Genomic DNA, 13558 nt, shown 5'->3' with positions numbered 1-13558 from the left:
CTCTCTCTCTCTCTCTCTCTCTCTCTCTCTCTATCTCTCTCTATATATATATGTATGTATATATATATATATATATATATATATATATATGTGTGTGTGTTGTTTTTGTTCAGTTTGTTTTGTACAAATATCCGTGATGTGAGAGAATGTAAAATGTTTTCGAGAGGCTGTGCACTATTTCTTTTTATTAGTCCCATTCATCCTTGTACATATTGACTGAATGTAATTGTGCACACAAACTGCATATAGGTGTTCACCATGTTTCACCGGTCTAATTTTAATCTAATTAAATCCAATCTTCATTTCAGAGACTTTTTTTTTAATGATTGAGATTTTTCAACTAAAAAGAGCATGTCAATGTTCCATTGCTGTAAACATGATTGCTCCTGGACCAAATAATTGTCATTTATGAGTATGTATTACTTTTGTGTTATGTTGCCCACTTGTGTTTTTGATATTTAACCATTTCCTGTATTTGTATAGTCCTCTTTTGTATTCATTGTATGAGTGGATTAGATGACACATCTTCCATTATCTGTGCACCAGCCATGTACATCTGTCTCCTTTTTCTTTTTCCTTTTTTTCAATATAAAATAATCCCAGCATGCTTTAATGACATTCACCTTTTTACCTGAGAAGCAAAGACCAATAATCTTATATCTGAATGTGTTTTTAAAAGGTGGCCAAGAGGTTCTCCAAAAGTTCTGCCAACATGGAACCTCCTCAAGCATCTTTTCATTTTGATCTTTCTTGTCATCATTTGTCCTCGAATGAAGGATAAATGAAGATTGACGTGTTTTTTTGTTGTGAAATCCTTGTGAATCCTGAACACATTTGGAAATTAGTTAAGGGGATATCTTCGGAACACAAATGGAGATCTTTTTTAATGAAATCTGAGAGCTTCCTGTCACTCAATTGACGAAACTCATTGGTTCTTGCTGACGCTCAAACGTGCAGCATAACACGAGAATAAACCTCATTGGTTCTTGCAGAAACTCAAACATGCTGCTGTAACTAGTCTGTTGTCTGCGTTGTGTTTTGTGCGTTGTGAAGAATGGGACAGCAGTCGCCAGTTTCACTGATCTTTTATTCGTCTGATAAAGAAAAAAGTAAAAGCAGCCTCTTCGTGAATGAGTGTTACTCTTGCTCTTTGCATTGGTGATGCACTGGAGAGGAAACAAGGGTGACTCTAAACAAGAAAACAATATAACAGAAGACATACCTGATAAAGAAAGAGTAAAAGCAGCCTCTTCGTGAATGAGAGTCACCCTTGTTTCCAAAAATAAACATGATGTACACTTGTCACCATGTGCTTCATTTCCCCTTATAAGACATAAATAGCTCAAAAAGAGTATATGACTAAATAACCACACAGATAAGTAAAATAACATAATACACACAAATTAGAGTGAAAATATAGACATAAAGGCAACAATTACAATGTAGATTAAATAAGATTAACAGGAGCACAAAATAACCTCACATCACCAATGCAAAGAGGAAGAGGAGGAGACAAAACAGGAAATGATGTTAGTTTATGACATAACATCAATTAAAGGGGAAAGCAGTCATCTCAATCAGGCAGGTAGCTATATCAGGTATATGTAAATTAACAATATTGGTGTGAATTCTAACAAACAATTGTTGTGGCAAAAATTCAGTTAAACATCATCACTGCGTAAGAGACACTCAGGGTCAAATTAATAAAAAGAGAAGTATTTATTTTTGCAAGAATAGGTTCAGTCTAGCAGTCTAGAACACAGAAGTTACGCTGTGCAAGAGAGTGACACACAACAGGAAGATATGAGACAGCCTTTATCCTCTTTTCAAGGTTCCTCCTCACCAGCTGTACCTTTCACCCACCCAGATAAGGTCCTTACTGCTGTTCAGTTTCTACTTAGACACAAACTGGTACTGAAATAAACTGGCCAAAACTGACTGTCCTGAAACGTCACGCACAAGCACGTACACACATATGTTTTTATACATTGAATAGGTTCTCTCTCTTATGATACCTGTTAGGGATAAATGACTATTAAAATTTCTACAACACAATACATCTATTCTAACAGTACTTTCAAACGTGCTGCGAAAAGGTTCTAAAATCTTCTTCACAAGAAGAAAATGCTTTGTTTAAGAACCATATTCATGTGATTGACCTTAAATCAAGTATTATCCTACCGTGTTTGGCTGGGAATCTCCAACCCTGCTTGCTACTTTGAGGTTTTTACAACTCTAAGATGCCAATAAAGTATAAGGTGGAGAAAAGTAATGCAGTAAAAAACAAAAACAGACAACAGAGTGCCCTGTGGAGATGTGAATAGTGCTTGGGAAGGATGTGTAGGAGGTCTTTTAACCTCTAGTCTCTGTTATGAAATACTGTTATCTGTGTTGGCGGTGTGGGCGCTGATGGCAGCCAGGCTCAATAACATCTGCACACGGACCAATAAATAATCAAAGACGTGTGAGCCATTTTCAGCAATCCTGATGAGAAATTTCGTTGGATTAATGCAGAACACTAATGTGGATGGCCCACATTGCCTACTAGTTTCCTTAATCTCGAAAATGTCATAATTCCTGCTGGGATTACCTCTCTGCCCTCTCTTTAGAAGAAGATTCACGAGCGAACGGCTTTAATGCCATTATAAGCGAAAAAAACAAAAGGTTTACTGACATGTGTGGCACACCAACCGGCTGACCCTGTTTAAACCATGTAAGGTTTTAACACAAAAACACATTTATTTTTTAAAACTGTCACTGAGCCATAACTTGCAAAAAAAGTACTGTATTCTTAGATAGCCTATGCCTTGGAGCATCATGGAAATACCATACACATAGTCTCACGGTAGTTATGTCTTTTAACTAGTATTATAGTATTTCAAAGGGCAAAAACATGAACTTTAACTATTGGCTTTAGGTCTTTATTGTTTTACAGTCTATGGGAAATACACACAAAAAGTTAATACTGTCCAAAAATCATATGGCATAGAAAAAGGAAAGAAAGAAAGAAAGAAAGAAAGAAAGAAAGAAAGAAAGAAAGAAAGAAAGAAAGAAAGAAAGAAAGAAAGAAAGAAAGAAAGTGAACGGAGGCGGAAATAAACAGGTCACGTGGGTCGGAGGTTGCCAAGGCCGGTGTGTATCCATGACAACACCAGTGGAGGAAAGTGTCTGTATACAGCGCGACAGAACGGTACGCTATTGAAATGTGGTGATATAAATGAACTATTTCAGAGCTTTAAATGATTTACATGCTTATATTTCTCCATTGTTTTCAATCATTTATCAGTCGTAGCGTTTTAAGTGATGGTGTCGAGCTAGCACGCTAACATTAGCTCAGAGATGCTAAAAACAAACGCTTACTCGACACGTGTTTGTTTATCATTTTATTCTACTTTTACATTATGGTACACTAAAGACTGAAAACACATGTCATTTTCCACTAGCTATTGTTTATTTTAGTTGGACTGGTACGACAACTTGGTGTTAATTTAGTAAGACTCTGGTTCAGTTTGCAAACTGTCTCGCACTGTCACCGTTCTCTTTAATAATTGGTTTTAAACAACATATTGGTTATCTGTCAAAATCTTTTACTGAAAAATAAATGTCTGTTGCCTGTTTTGTAGTGTGAAGGTATTTGTGCAGTACATTCAAAATGCCTTTACAGTATTTTGTTACATAAAAACACGTGATAATTACAGTTTACGCATTATGATGTAACGTTAGTTGACTATTGACATGGACTTTAGCTTTATTTTTCAACTTCAAGATTTTAGATTAAAATACATTTACATTTGTATAAGAACTAGTCACCGAGTCCTTCACAATTTGAAATTAAAGTTACCATGAAATCTAAATCGACAATTTTTTTTTTTATGGAATATTGCAATATTATGTATAATAAATCTGACAACATGTTTACTGGCATGAGGGTGAGGCAATCTGTCACTCACATGACATCACAGCAATAGCAAACTACAACCATTCAATTAATTTCCCATGGACAAAATATACACCTAATACAATAGGGAGGAAAAGAGTATCACAAGGTCTAGTTTGACAAATTAAGCTGTACAAGTACAAATTTTCCATGTACCAAGACCTCAGTATGATGTCATGAAAACTCTGCACAATACTAGTTACCTGTTATACAGTTAGAAAAAATGGTTGTTTTAAATTTGTTTTAGATTTTCAAGTTTCAGATTAAATTAATCATGTCACTATTAATCATGTCACAAACACTACTTTCAAGATGAGATATTTTCCCACATTGTTTCAGTGAAACTCCTATGGGGTCATTCCATGTCAGATCAACCAAATTTCAGAAACATTCCCAGTTCAAATGTTCAAAAATGTAAAAAAAAAAAAAAAAAAAGATCTGAAAAAAGGCAAACATAAATGGTGATGGAAGCCAATATTTTGTCATGGATGTATATTTCCTGAGTAATCCACTATTTTGTATAGTTGGAGCCAGATTACGAGGGGTTCAAAATGATTTGAGAAAGATAGCAGCATAATTTTATTTTTATTTAGAGATTGGTAGGTCTATTAGTAAAATCTAATGACTTTAGATCTTTGTTGCATTATATGCCAAAGGTGAAAGTTTAAAAATGGGAAAAAGCACTTCTTGTGTATTTTGCCTCAAGTTTGCATAACTCTTGCTCCAGAATTATTAAAAATATCTTAATATCATTTTGGATTTTGGTTTTTAACAAACATTTTTTTGGTATCTTCATTTTAAAGGCCCTATATGGCGTTTTAAATGGTCAAAAACCAAATGTGGGTCACTTTGCATACAGCTTATACTTTTTGTCTTTTAAAGAGGAATATCTGAACAACAAATAATATTGAAACTAGAAATGTATCTCATTTTTCTATTAACACAATTGCATAGAATACATATGTGTATAATATGAGTGCCATACATATTCTTTTTCCAAAGTTTGCGTGCCTTTCACTCAAAAAGTTTATTACTCCATAAATATACATTCATGACATTTAATATTTTGGCTTTCTTCTTCATTTATGTATTTCTTTCAACAGAAAAAAAGGGACCAAAATCAAAGAAATTTGCCGGGGACCCATGGTTAAAGGGTTAGTTCACCCAAAAATGAAAATTAGCCCATGATTTACTCACCCTCAAGTCATCCTAGGTGTATATGACATTCTTCTTACAGACAAACATAATTGGAGTTATATTAAAAATAAAAAACTTTCAATCTTTATAATGGCAGTGAATTGCTGTTTCTGTTTTGAAGTTCATAAAAGTTTATCTATCCATCATAAAAGTTCTCCACACGGCTCCGGGGGTTAATAAAGGCCTTCTGAAGCGAAGCGATGCGTTTGTGTGAGAAAAATATTAATATTTAAAACTTTATAAAGTAAAATAACTAGCTTCCGGCCAAACAAACATACAAATTTCACTTAAGTGTAAAGCACAATTTATGCGAGTAATGCGACATACTGCTGATATTTACGCTACGCCATGACGCACTACGCTACTTACGACGTCACAAGTTGCATAAGTTGCGCTTTAGATGCAAATAAACTGCGTTTGGACGGAAGCTAGTTATTTTACTTTGTGTGTGATATGAGTGTTAAATATGAATATTTTTCTTACAAAAACTCATTATGGACTTGAAAACAGAAACGGCAAGTCACTGCCATTATAAAGCTTGGAAGAGCCAGGACATTTTTTGGAATAACTCCAAATGTGTTTGTCTGAAAGAAGAATGGCATATACAACTAGGATGGCTTGAGAGTGAGTAAATCATGTGCTAATTTTCATTTTTGGGTGAACTATCCCTTTAAGTTGATTCGGAATGATCCTGTGGTACAAATGTATTAATAAGTGAACCTGTAACTCATTTTACGCTCATTAATGCTGAGAATCTGGTTTTATAATGTGGAGGCATTACACTTTAAGAACACAGAAATAGTACAAATAAACTTTACAAATTGAGGTAATAGTAGGACATTAAACACAAATCCCCAACACAGCTTTAAAGCTGTACGATGTCTAATTTACTTGATGTTGGGGTATTCATTTTCAAAAATCATTATCAAAGATTCCCAAGAGTTATATAAATATGGCAATATTTTTAAAAATAGTATTTCTATCCTCAGTGTTATTTTTGATAAATTTACATATTTTATGATGACAGTCACCCTGCAAGAGAATGTTCACATTTTGCTTATAGGGGTCATCGGATGCCCATTGTCCACAAGTTGGTATGATTCTTTAAGGTCTTCATGTAAAGTTTGTAACATACTTTGGTTAAAACTCCTCAATGGTTGTGTAAAACGACACCCTTTTTACCTCCTCAAAAACAGCTCTGTTCACAGCTCTGTTCCCTGTGGCGAGCAGGACGAGGTCGAAGGCCGTGGGAGGGCGGGGCGAGGCCGGTGCTGTGATTACCGATGAGCGACTCCTGCGTGACGAACCGGTCTCGGATCTCTCACGGAGGAGCGGAAGCATAAAAGGAGGAGCGAAGACAGTGGAGATTGAGAAAGGGACAGGCCTGGACTTATGTTGTGTTTTGTTTTATTATATGTGACAGCAGTCGTCCGTGAGGGGCTGCTGTCTTTTAATTTCGTTTTGTATTTGTTTATTTTATTATTAAAGTAGTCTTTAAGTGTAAAAAAAAAAAAAAAAAAAAAAATCCTGGTCCGGTTCCCAAAAACGCACTGCCATCTGGTCCTACACCAGCTTGGCGATCTACTGCACGGTGCCTGGCAGTGGTGCTGGATAGGGGTGTCGAAATTAATCGTTTCTACGATGCATCGCGACGCAGACGAGGACGATTCGGTATCGGTTCAGTAATAGACCATAACCGGTTATACTGACGCTTTTCTGACGTCATTTGTCGCGTGTGTGCTTTGTCGCGGTAGCTTACAATGGCAGAGGAGGCGAGACGCTAGTGTGAGTAATTAAAATTGCTCCGAATACTTTAAAAGCCTACATCTATTCTGGGCACATTTCGGCTCTAATGAACAACCTAGTAAGCACGACCTGGAGAAGACACGCGCTGTGCGCGCTCATGTCACGCACACATAGAGCTGATTTAAGTATCCGAACCCGATGGTCAAATTACAATTATTCTGTGTTGTTACGCGTGATTAAAAATGTATGATCGTTACCTTCGATTACCTTATGATCGTCTATGCCATAACAGCGGGCTCGGAGACGGTTGATGCGCGCATCTCTATGGTAACATTATACACTGATGAATGAGCGCTGCTTTTAAATGAACATTTCTTTACAACAAAATTGATTTGACACAATTTCATTTACTAAATGGCATAAACAGGCTTTACTCCCTTGAAACTTAAACTGGAATGTCACTGTTTCTGTCAGTGCGACTTCCGAACAGGCGATCACGCGCGCGCGCACGCATACATCACTTTTGGAGTAAAAATTTAAATTGCAGATGCAGTGCACCGCGATGCATCGCGATATCGAATTGAACTGAATCGATGACATGATAATCGTAATGAACCGAACCGTGAGACCAGTGTAGGTTCACACCCCTAGTGCTGGATAGCCCTCGGTGGACGGCTCGACACTCCTCCGACGCCTGGAGGACGGCGATGGCTCCTCAGTGTTTGGGAAGTCTGCAGGAGTCCCCCATTCCCTGCTCCTCCCCATCATGGCGGATGGCAGCAGGCTCCGGCCCATGGCGAACGGCAGCGACTCCTCCGCTCTCTCACGGACGGCAGCCGCCCCTCGAACACCCAGGCGGCCGGCAGCGAGCTCGACCATCTCCCCCCCCCCGGCAACTCACTGCAGCACACCACCTCGAGCATCCATGGCAACGGACTCTTCTCAGCCACAGCCAGACTCGATGGCACAGCGGATTCCCCACAGTGGCGAGGACCCTTTGACAGCGCGTTCCTCCCGAGTCCAGGGTTTCGGCACCAGTGTAACTCAGTTCGATGTTATGGGAAGAAGGAGGCGGGAACCGGCGAACATTCAACAAACTTTAATAAATAAATAAACAAATACAAAACGAAAGTAAAAGACAGCAGCCCCTCACGGACGACTGCTGTCGCATGTAATAAAACAAAACACAACATAAGACCAGGCCTGTTCCTCTCTCGATCTCCACTGTCGCCAATCCTCCTTTTATGCTTCCACTCCTCCGTGAGAGATACGAGACCGGTGCGTCACACAGGTATCGCTCATCAGTAATCACAGCACCGGCCTTCCGCGATCCTCCCACGGCCATCTGCCTCGTCCTGCTCGCCACAGACCCGTTTCAGTGCATGTCTCTTTAAATGATAAAGAGATTAGGTTTATTTTTAAACCTTTATTATTAGGTTTGCAACTGCAAACACCATAAAAAAGTGAATTTTGCATCCGACGACCCCTTTAAAAATACAAAATAATTAATGTAATTTGATAATTTTCCTTACAAACACGTGTTTTTAATTCTCCCTACAAATGCTGAAAATATAAGATTTTTGATCTACTGCACTTTTTTGTTACTTAATGGGTGAGAGATTTGACCTAATGTTCTGTTTCTTTTCATCAGACAGGACTAATCCCTCTGTCTCTTTTTCTCTCTTTTTAGTAAAGAAAAGGATGGCAGAAACCGGTGATGGTAAAAAAGAGGATGCCGACTACAAAAGACTGCAAAGCTTCCCGCTCATCAGGGTGGGTGCAGCTCGACTGATGCTGTGACCTAGATAGAAAGAACCAGTTATGAATGCATCTGTCTGTGTTTGTCTGTATTAGGGTTATCTTTCAAACTGCTCCCTTTTTCGTCCTTAAATAAAAGTTAAAATTCTTTATCCATCATGCATTTTCTCACAGGTAAGATTTGCACTGCTTCTTTATTTGAGTTGGTTTGCTATCTTTTTACAATCTTAATATTTTGCACTGCCTTGGTCAATTCAACATACTGCACATCATTTCTGTTTGACTATATTTTCAAATGTAATTTATTCCTGTGATCAAAGCTGAATTTTCAGCATCATTACTCCAGTCTTCACATGATCCTTCAGAAATCATACTAGTATGATAATTTGATGCTCAAGAAACATTGTTATCAAGGTTGAAAACAAGTCAGCTCCCTAATATTTTTGTGGAAACTGGATTCTTTGAGGAGTAGAAAGTTTAAAAAACAGCACTTATTTGAAATAGAATGTTGAAATAGTCTTTACTGTCATTTTTGACATTTAATGTGTCCTCGATGAATAAAATAAAACATACAGACCCAAAACTTTTGAACAGCAATGTATAGCTACTTCATATTTCTGTATATATATAAATATAATGTAGAAGCCTCAGAAAATAATCTCGTTGCACCTGTAAGAGCTTGACCAGAATATGTTCTTTTGGTTTTGTCTACAGCACACGGATATGGCAGAGGAGATGCGCGTGGAGACCATGGAGCTCTGCGTCACAGCCTGCGAGAAATTTGCCTCTAACAATGAGGTCAGTTGGGTTTGTGTGTGTTAGTGTTATTAAGCACAGGCTTTCAGATAAATGTGCTCCCCAGGTCACACAGGTAGGGTTGGACTCTGTGTTTCCGTCTAGGACTGAGTCAGGACGTTTCACAAACTCGTAGTCGGGCCATCTGGATTGCTCTACTAGCCTACATGCTTTCATCTCGCTCTCTTTCTCGCTGGTTCGCTCTATTTTCAGAATGCTGCCAAAATGATCAAGGAGTCCATGGATAAGAAGTTTGGCAGTTCGTGGCATGTGGTGATCGGTGAGGGGTTTGGGTTCGAGGTGACCCATGAAGTCAAGAACCTGCTCTACATGTTCTTCGGGGGAAGTCTGGCCGTGTGCGTTTGGAAATGCTCCTGATGTCACTTCCTGCCCACACAATCGCCAATATGAGATATTTATACTCACGGACCCGTCTTAACTATGCATCCCTATGTGACTTGACACGTGTGTGTGCGTGTAAGTGTGTGAAATTGTGTATGAGGGGACAAAAGGATACAGATTCCTATGCACTTCTCCAGATGACTCCTTTTCTGTCTTGATTTTTAATGTATAGGCTACAGTTTTGAGTTTAACACACAGATTGTAAGGGGTTTAATGAACTTTTTTTTTTTAAACATTTATAATAAATTTAAGAAGTTTATTGCAACTGACTGCAGGACCTAGTCAAGAAATAGTTTTCTTTTTGTCCTCTTCCTGTGCCGTTTACTTTCTCAAATCATGTTCCTGGTCTCATCATGTGCAATTCATCGTAGCACATTGTTCCAAAGAAAACTTTTGTATTTGTAATCTTTCATTCTTCTCACAAAAGACTTTCCTTTTCAGCTGATGCCAACCATCTTATTTTAAAATCTCTCCTCTTCAACCACCCGTCAACATTCTGGTATGAAACAGCTACTTTTCATGGGGCATTCAGTTCCCAGTGGATAATATGCAGCCTTACGCTTTTTTTTTATAGAATGTCATTTTTCATTCAGAAATGCATTGTATTACAGAAGTAATTGGGTTGCGAACTCATTGTTCATGTTGAGTTAAGTGGTGTATGTTATTCCAAAGAGAATCTCCCTTTTAAATCCATCATCAACTTTCCTTTTCTGTTGACAACACGTACGTTGTGTGTGCTGTTGAACAATGTTTACCAAGAGCCAAATAGCTAGTCAGTCTTTTTTTGTCTGGCTGATTAACTGGTATGTAACGCTTACCCGCAAATCAAGTCCTGCTTGATCATGAATATCCTATTTCATTCGGAAATACACTACCGTTCAAATGTTTGGGGTCTGGAAGATTTCCTACGTTCACTAAGGTTGCATTTATCGCATAAAACACTAATATTGTGTCATTTTTTTACATTTTAAAATAAATGTTCTATTTGAATATATTTTAAAATGTAATGTATTCCGGTGATGGCAAAGCTGAATTTTCAGCATCATTCCTCCATTCTTCAGTGTCCTTCATAAATAATTCTAATATGCTGATTTGATACTAAAGAAACATTTTTTATTTTTGTCAGTGTTGAAAACAGTTGAATAAAAGCTGCTTAATATTTTTATGGAAATCGTGATGCATTTTTCTTCAGGGTTTTTTGATAAATAGAAAGTAAAAAAAGCATTTAATTGTAACATTATACCTTTCTTTACTCTCACTTTAGATAAATGTTATGCCTCTGATTAATAAAAGTATTAATTAAAAAAAATTGCTCTCACCTCAAAACATTTGTACGGAAGTGTAACATTAAAGAGGTAAAAATGTATTGTGAGCAGCAATACTGTTTAATGTAGTTCCATACCCAATATCTGTTTCAGTGCATTTGTGACTGAACATACACTGATGTCCTTTGTAACAAATGAGGTGTCAGTCTGCGTTCCTGTCTCTCAGAATACTCAGTTGTATTAGTCTGGCAGGTTGTCGTAGGAGTGTGTTTGCTGTGTGAGGCTGTTGAGGACAGAATGTGTGTCGTTGCACTCCATTTCATGTGTCATTTTAAAAATGCATTCCCTCTCTCTCTCTTTCATTCTGTTTCCTGTCCAGCAGTGTCTCTCTCTCAGCGGGCTGCTCGGCCAACTGTTTCAGATTCTCCTTTCTTTTTCACTGTTGCCTTTTTTATCCTTTCATTCTCGCCCTTGGAATCTTGTGCCCTGTCCTTTTTCCCTCTTTACGTAACCAGCATTTGTAGAGCATGAATACTTGAATGTGAGATAAAGTTATCAGATATTTTTAAACTTGACTTCTGCAGGTTTCTGTAGTCGTGCAATAATACAATTAATACTCTTTTGTACTACTTTACAGCCGTAATTTCACTAATGTCATAATTTGCAACTCGTTATGACCTAAATCCTGTTCTAATAGTTTTTAGCACTATTAGAATGGTACATTTCACCAGGTAAATGTACTTGTTTTTTGTTAATTACAAGTGTGTAATTTCTGCATCACTAGTGTCACCAAACTAAATGCAAAAATAATTGCCATTCTGAAACTCTACATCTGCCATTGGTTTTCCAGATGTTCCGCCCAAACTCACACCATTGGTTGAGCCAGTGCTATTTTGTCCAACCTAGTAAGGCCACTCAAACAGATTGCAATTCTGCTACTGTATGTTGCACACCTACCTACTTCACCTTTGATTCAAGTCTGAATTTACATCTCTGGGTTTTCGAAAATGACCTGTACCAAATGTTGTTATTACAACAAAATTTAATTTGAATATTTTTTGACCATTTCTAAATGGATTGTTTGCTGTTTCACACTTTTGATACATAAAACTAACTTGCAAGTTGCTGCCAAAGTTTTCTCTCAGAGGCGGCATGCAATTATGTTACAGACATCATCCTGAGAAACTATTATAATGCAAGTAATGGTGCTTTTGATTTCAGCTTTGGTAAAATGCTGCAAGATTTTATCAGAATGTTCCATCCTAAAGTTCCTGCAATGTTTAAATTTGGTACTCACCCCTAAAAACCTATAATGACTTTATTCTGATCTTTTATTCAATGTTTAAATATTTTTATTGTCAACACTGTGCAATAATTGCTGTTAAGATAAATAAACATAAAAAAACATGCGAGTTGTGGTTTCTCCTACACACCTGACTTAAGTTAAACCAGGTGTCCCCCTTCACCTCCACCCTGACTATGTTGGTAACCCCTGATGCCTAAGAATAGCTACTCTGAGCGCATTGGAATACCAGATGCCTAATATTAATATTCTGACTGCATAAGACACCTATAGCTATACTGATCGCATCAAATGCCAAAGAACTATAGCTACTAAACGCATCGGTAACCCTGGACGCCTAAGAGTCTCACTCCGAGTCGGATGACTTCTCGCCCCCTATGAACGCTATCATTTGGGAATAATGTATCTAGTGTACCACTGACATGCTGTTTAGCAGCAACCAGACAGACTCCAGACAATGCCTTTGAATTTGCATTAATCATGGCCTGGAAGTAAAGTTGAGGTTAATTATCCATTAACCGATTCTTGAGTACTGGGACAAAATGAAAACTAAAGAATTTGAAGGTAATTAGAAAGGAATTGTTTTGGATTAATAAGAGGTTCAGAGGTATTCACCTATTTTTGGGTGCGTCTCCTGCTTAGTTTTCCTGTGTGACCTTCTGGACTTTAGATGTTTCCATAAATATTGGCTGTTAAAGTCAACATGAAATGAAAATCGACCATTTATTTTTACAGAATATTGCAGTATTTATAAATGATATATCAATGCACATCATTATTTTATTAAATTGATCTGCCCACATAATCTTTAAACTAAGTAACTTCCCTCTTGCAGCGACATCTCTCTGATGATGTATACTGGCGGGTTTCGTGCCAACTTTAAAGGGACAATGTGTCGTTTTTTAGGTATTTTATTATCTAAAATCAATATTTTTATTCATATGTCCTCAATGGTGTACAAATACCTCTGCCAATTATCTGACTTATCCTCGTAAACGAAGAATTTATTATCTTTATATACATGTGACGAGTAGGTCCACGGAGGCGTCCATGTCGTTCCGCCATCTTGAAAAACTATAATAGCAGAGAGGGTCAAAAAGTACTAGACCCATGCGTTTCCACAACGCGTTTTCGTTCAGAGCCAGCGTCACGTGA

At 37.6% G+C, this 13558-nt stretch overlaps 1 protein-coding gene and 1 long non-coding RNA gene across 3 annotated transcripts in view; one reads left to right on the top strand and one right to left on the bottom strand.

The window, feature by feature from the left end:
• Positions 1-13558, bottom strand: part of LOC143721541 (uncharacterized) — a 323157-nt gene that overhangs the window by 15444 nt on the left and 294155 nt on the right. The window lies entirely within an intron of this gene.
• Positions 1512-11670, top strand: dnal4a (dynein, axonemal, light chain 4a). Of its 2 annotated transcripts, none has more exons than XM_077211984.1 (4): positions 1512-1581; positions 8571-8653; positions 9353-9436; positions 9647-11670. In XM_077211984.1, exons 2-4 carry the CDS (start codon positions 8582-8584, stop codon positions 9809-9811), a joined length of 321 nt encoding a protein of 106 aa, XP_077068099.1. In that variant the 5' UTR covers positions 1512-1581; positions 8571-8581; the 3' UTR covers positions 9812-11670. The 2 variants fall into 2 exon arrangements, with proteins under 2 accessions (XP_077068099.1, XP_077068098.1); XM_077211983.1 differs by lacking the exon at positions 1512-1581 and adding an exon at positions 3053-3190.

The sequence above is a fragment of the Siphateles boraxobius genome, unplaced genomic scaffold (genome assembly GCF_051911475.1).
Source record: "Siphateles boraxobius isolate OS27281-9 unplaced genomic scaffold, OSU_SipBor_1 66, whole genome shotgun sequence".
In the NCBI taxonomy this organism is placed as follows: domain Eukaryota; kingdom Metazoa; phylum Chordata; class Actinopteri; order Cypriniformes; family Leuciscidae; genus Siphateles; species Siphateles boraxobius.
The sequence above is the reverse complement of the archived record's forward strand: the minus strand, read 5'-3'. Positions and strand labels throughout refer to the sequence as shown.

What these genes read in the sequence shown, in the direction of transcription:
- dnal4a (XM_077211984.1), top strand. Translation starts at nt 8,582, where the DNA reads ATGGCAGAAACCGGTGATGGTAAAAAAGAGGATGCCGACTACAAAAGA. An exon ending in AAAGCTTCCCGCTCATCAGG is followed by an intron (nt 8,654 to 9,352) that starts GTGGGTGCAGCT and finishes TTTTGTCTACAG; the next exon opens with CACACGGATATGGCAGAGGA. An exon ending in AATTTGCCTCTAACAATGAG is followed by an intron (nt 9,437 to 9,646) that starts GTCAGTTGGGTT and finishes CTCTATTTTCAG; the next exon opens with AATGCTGCCAAAATGATCAA.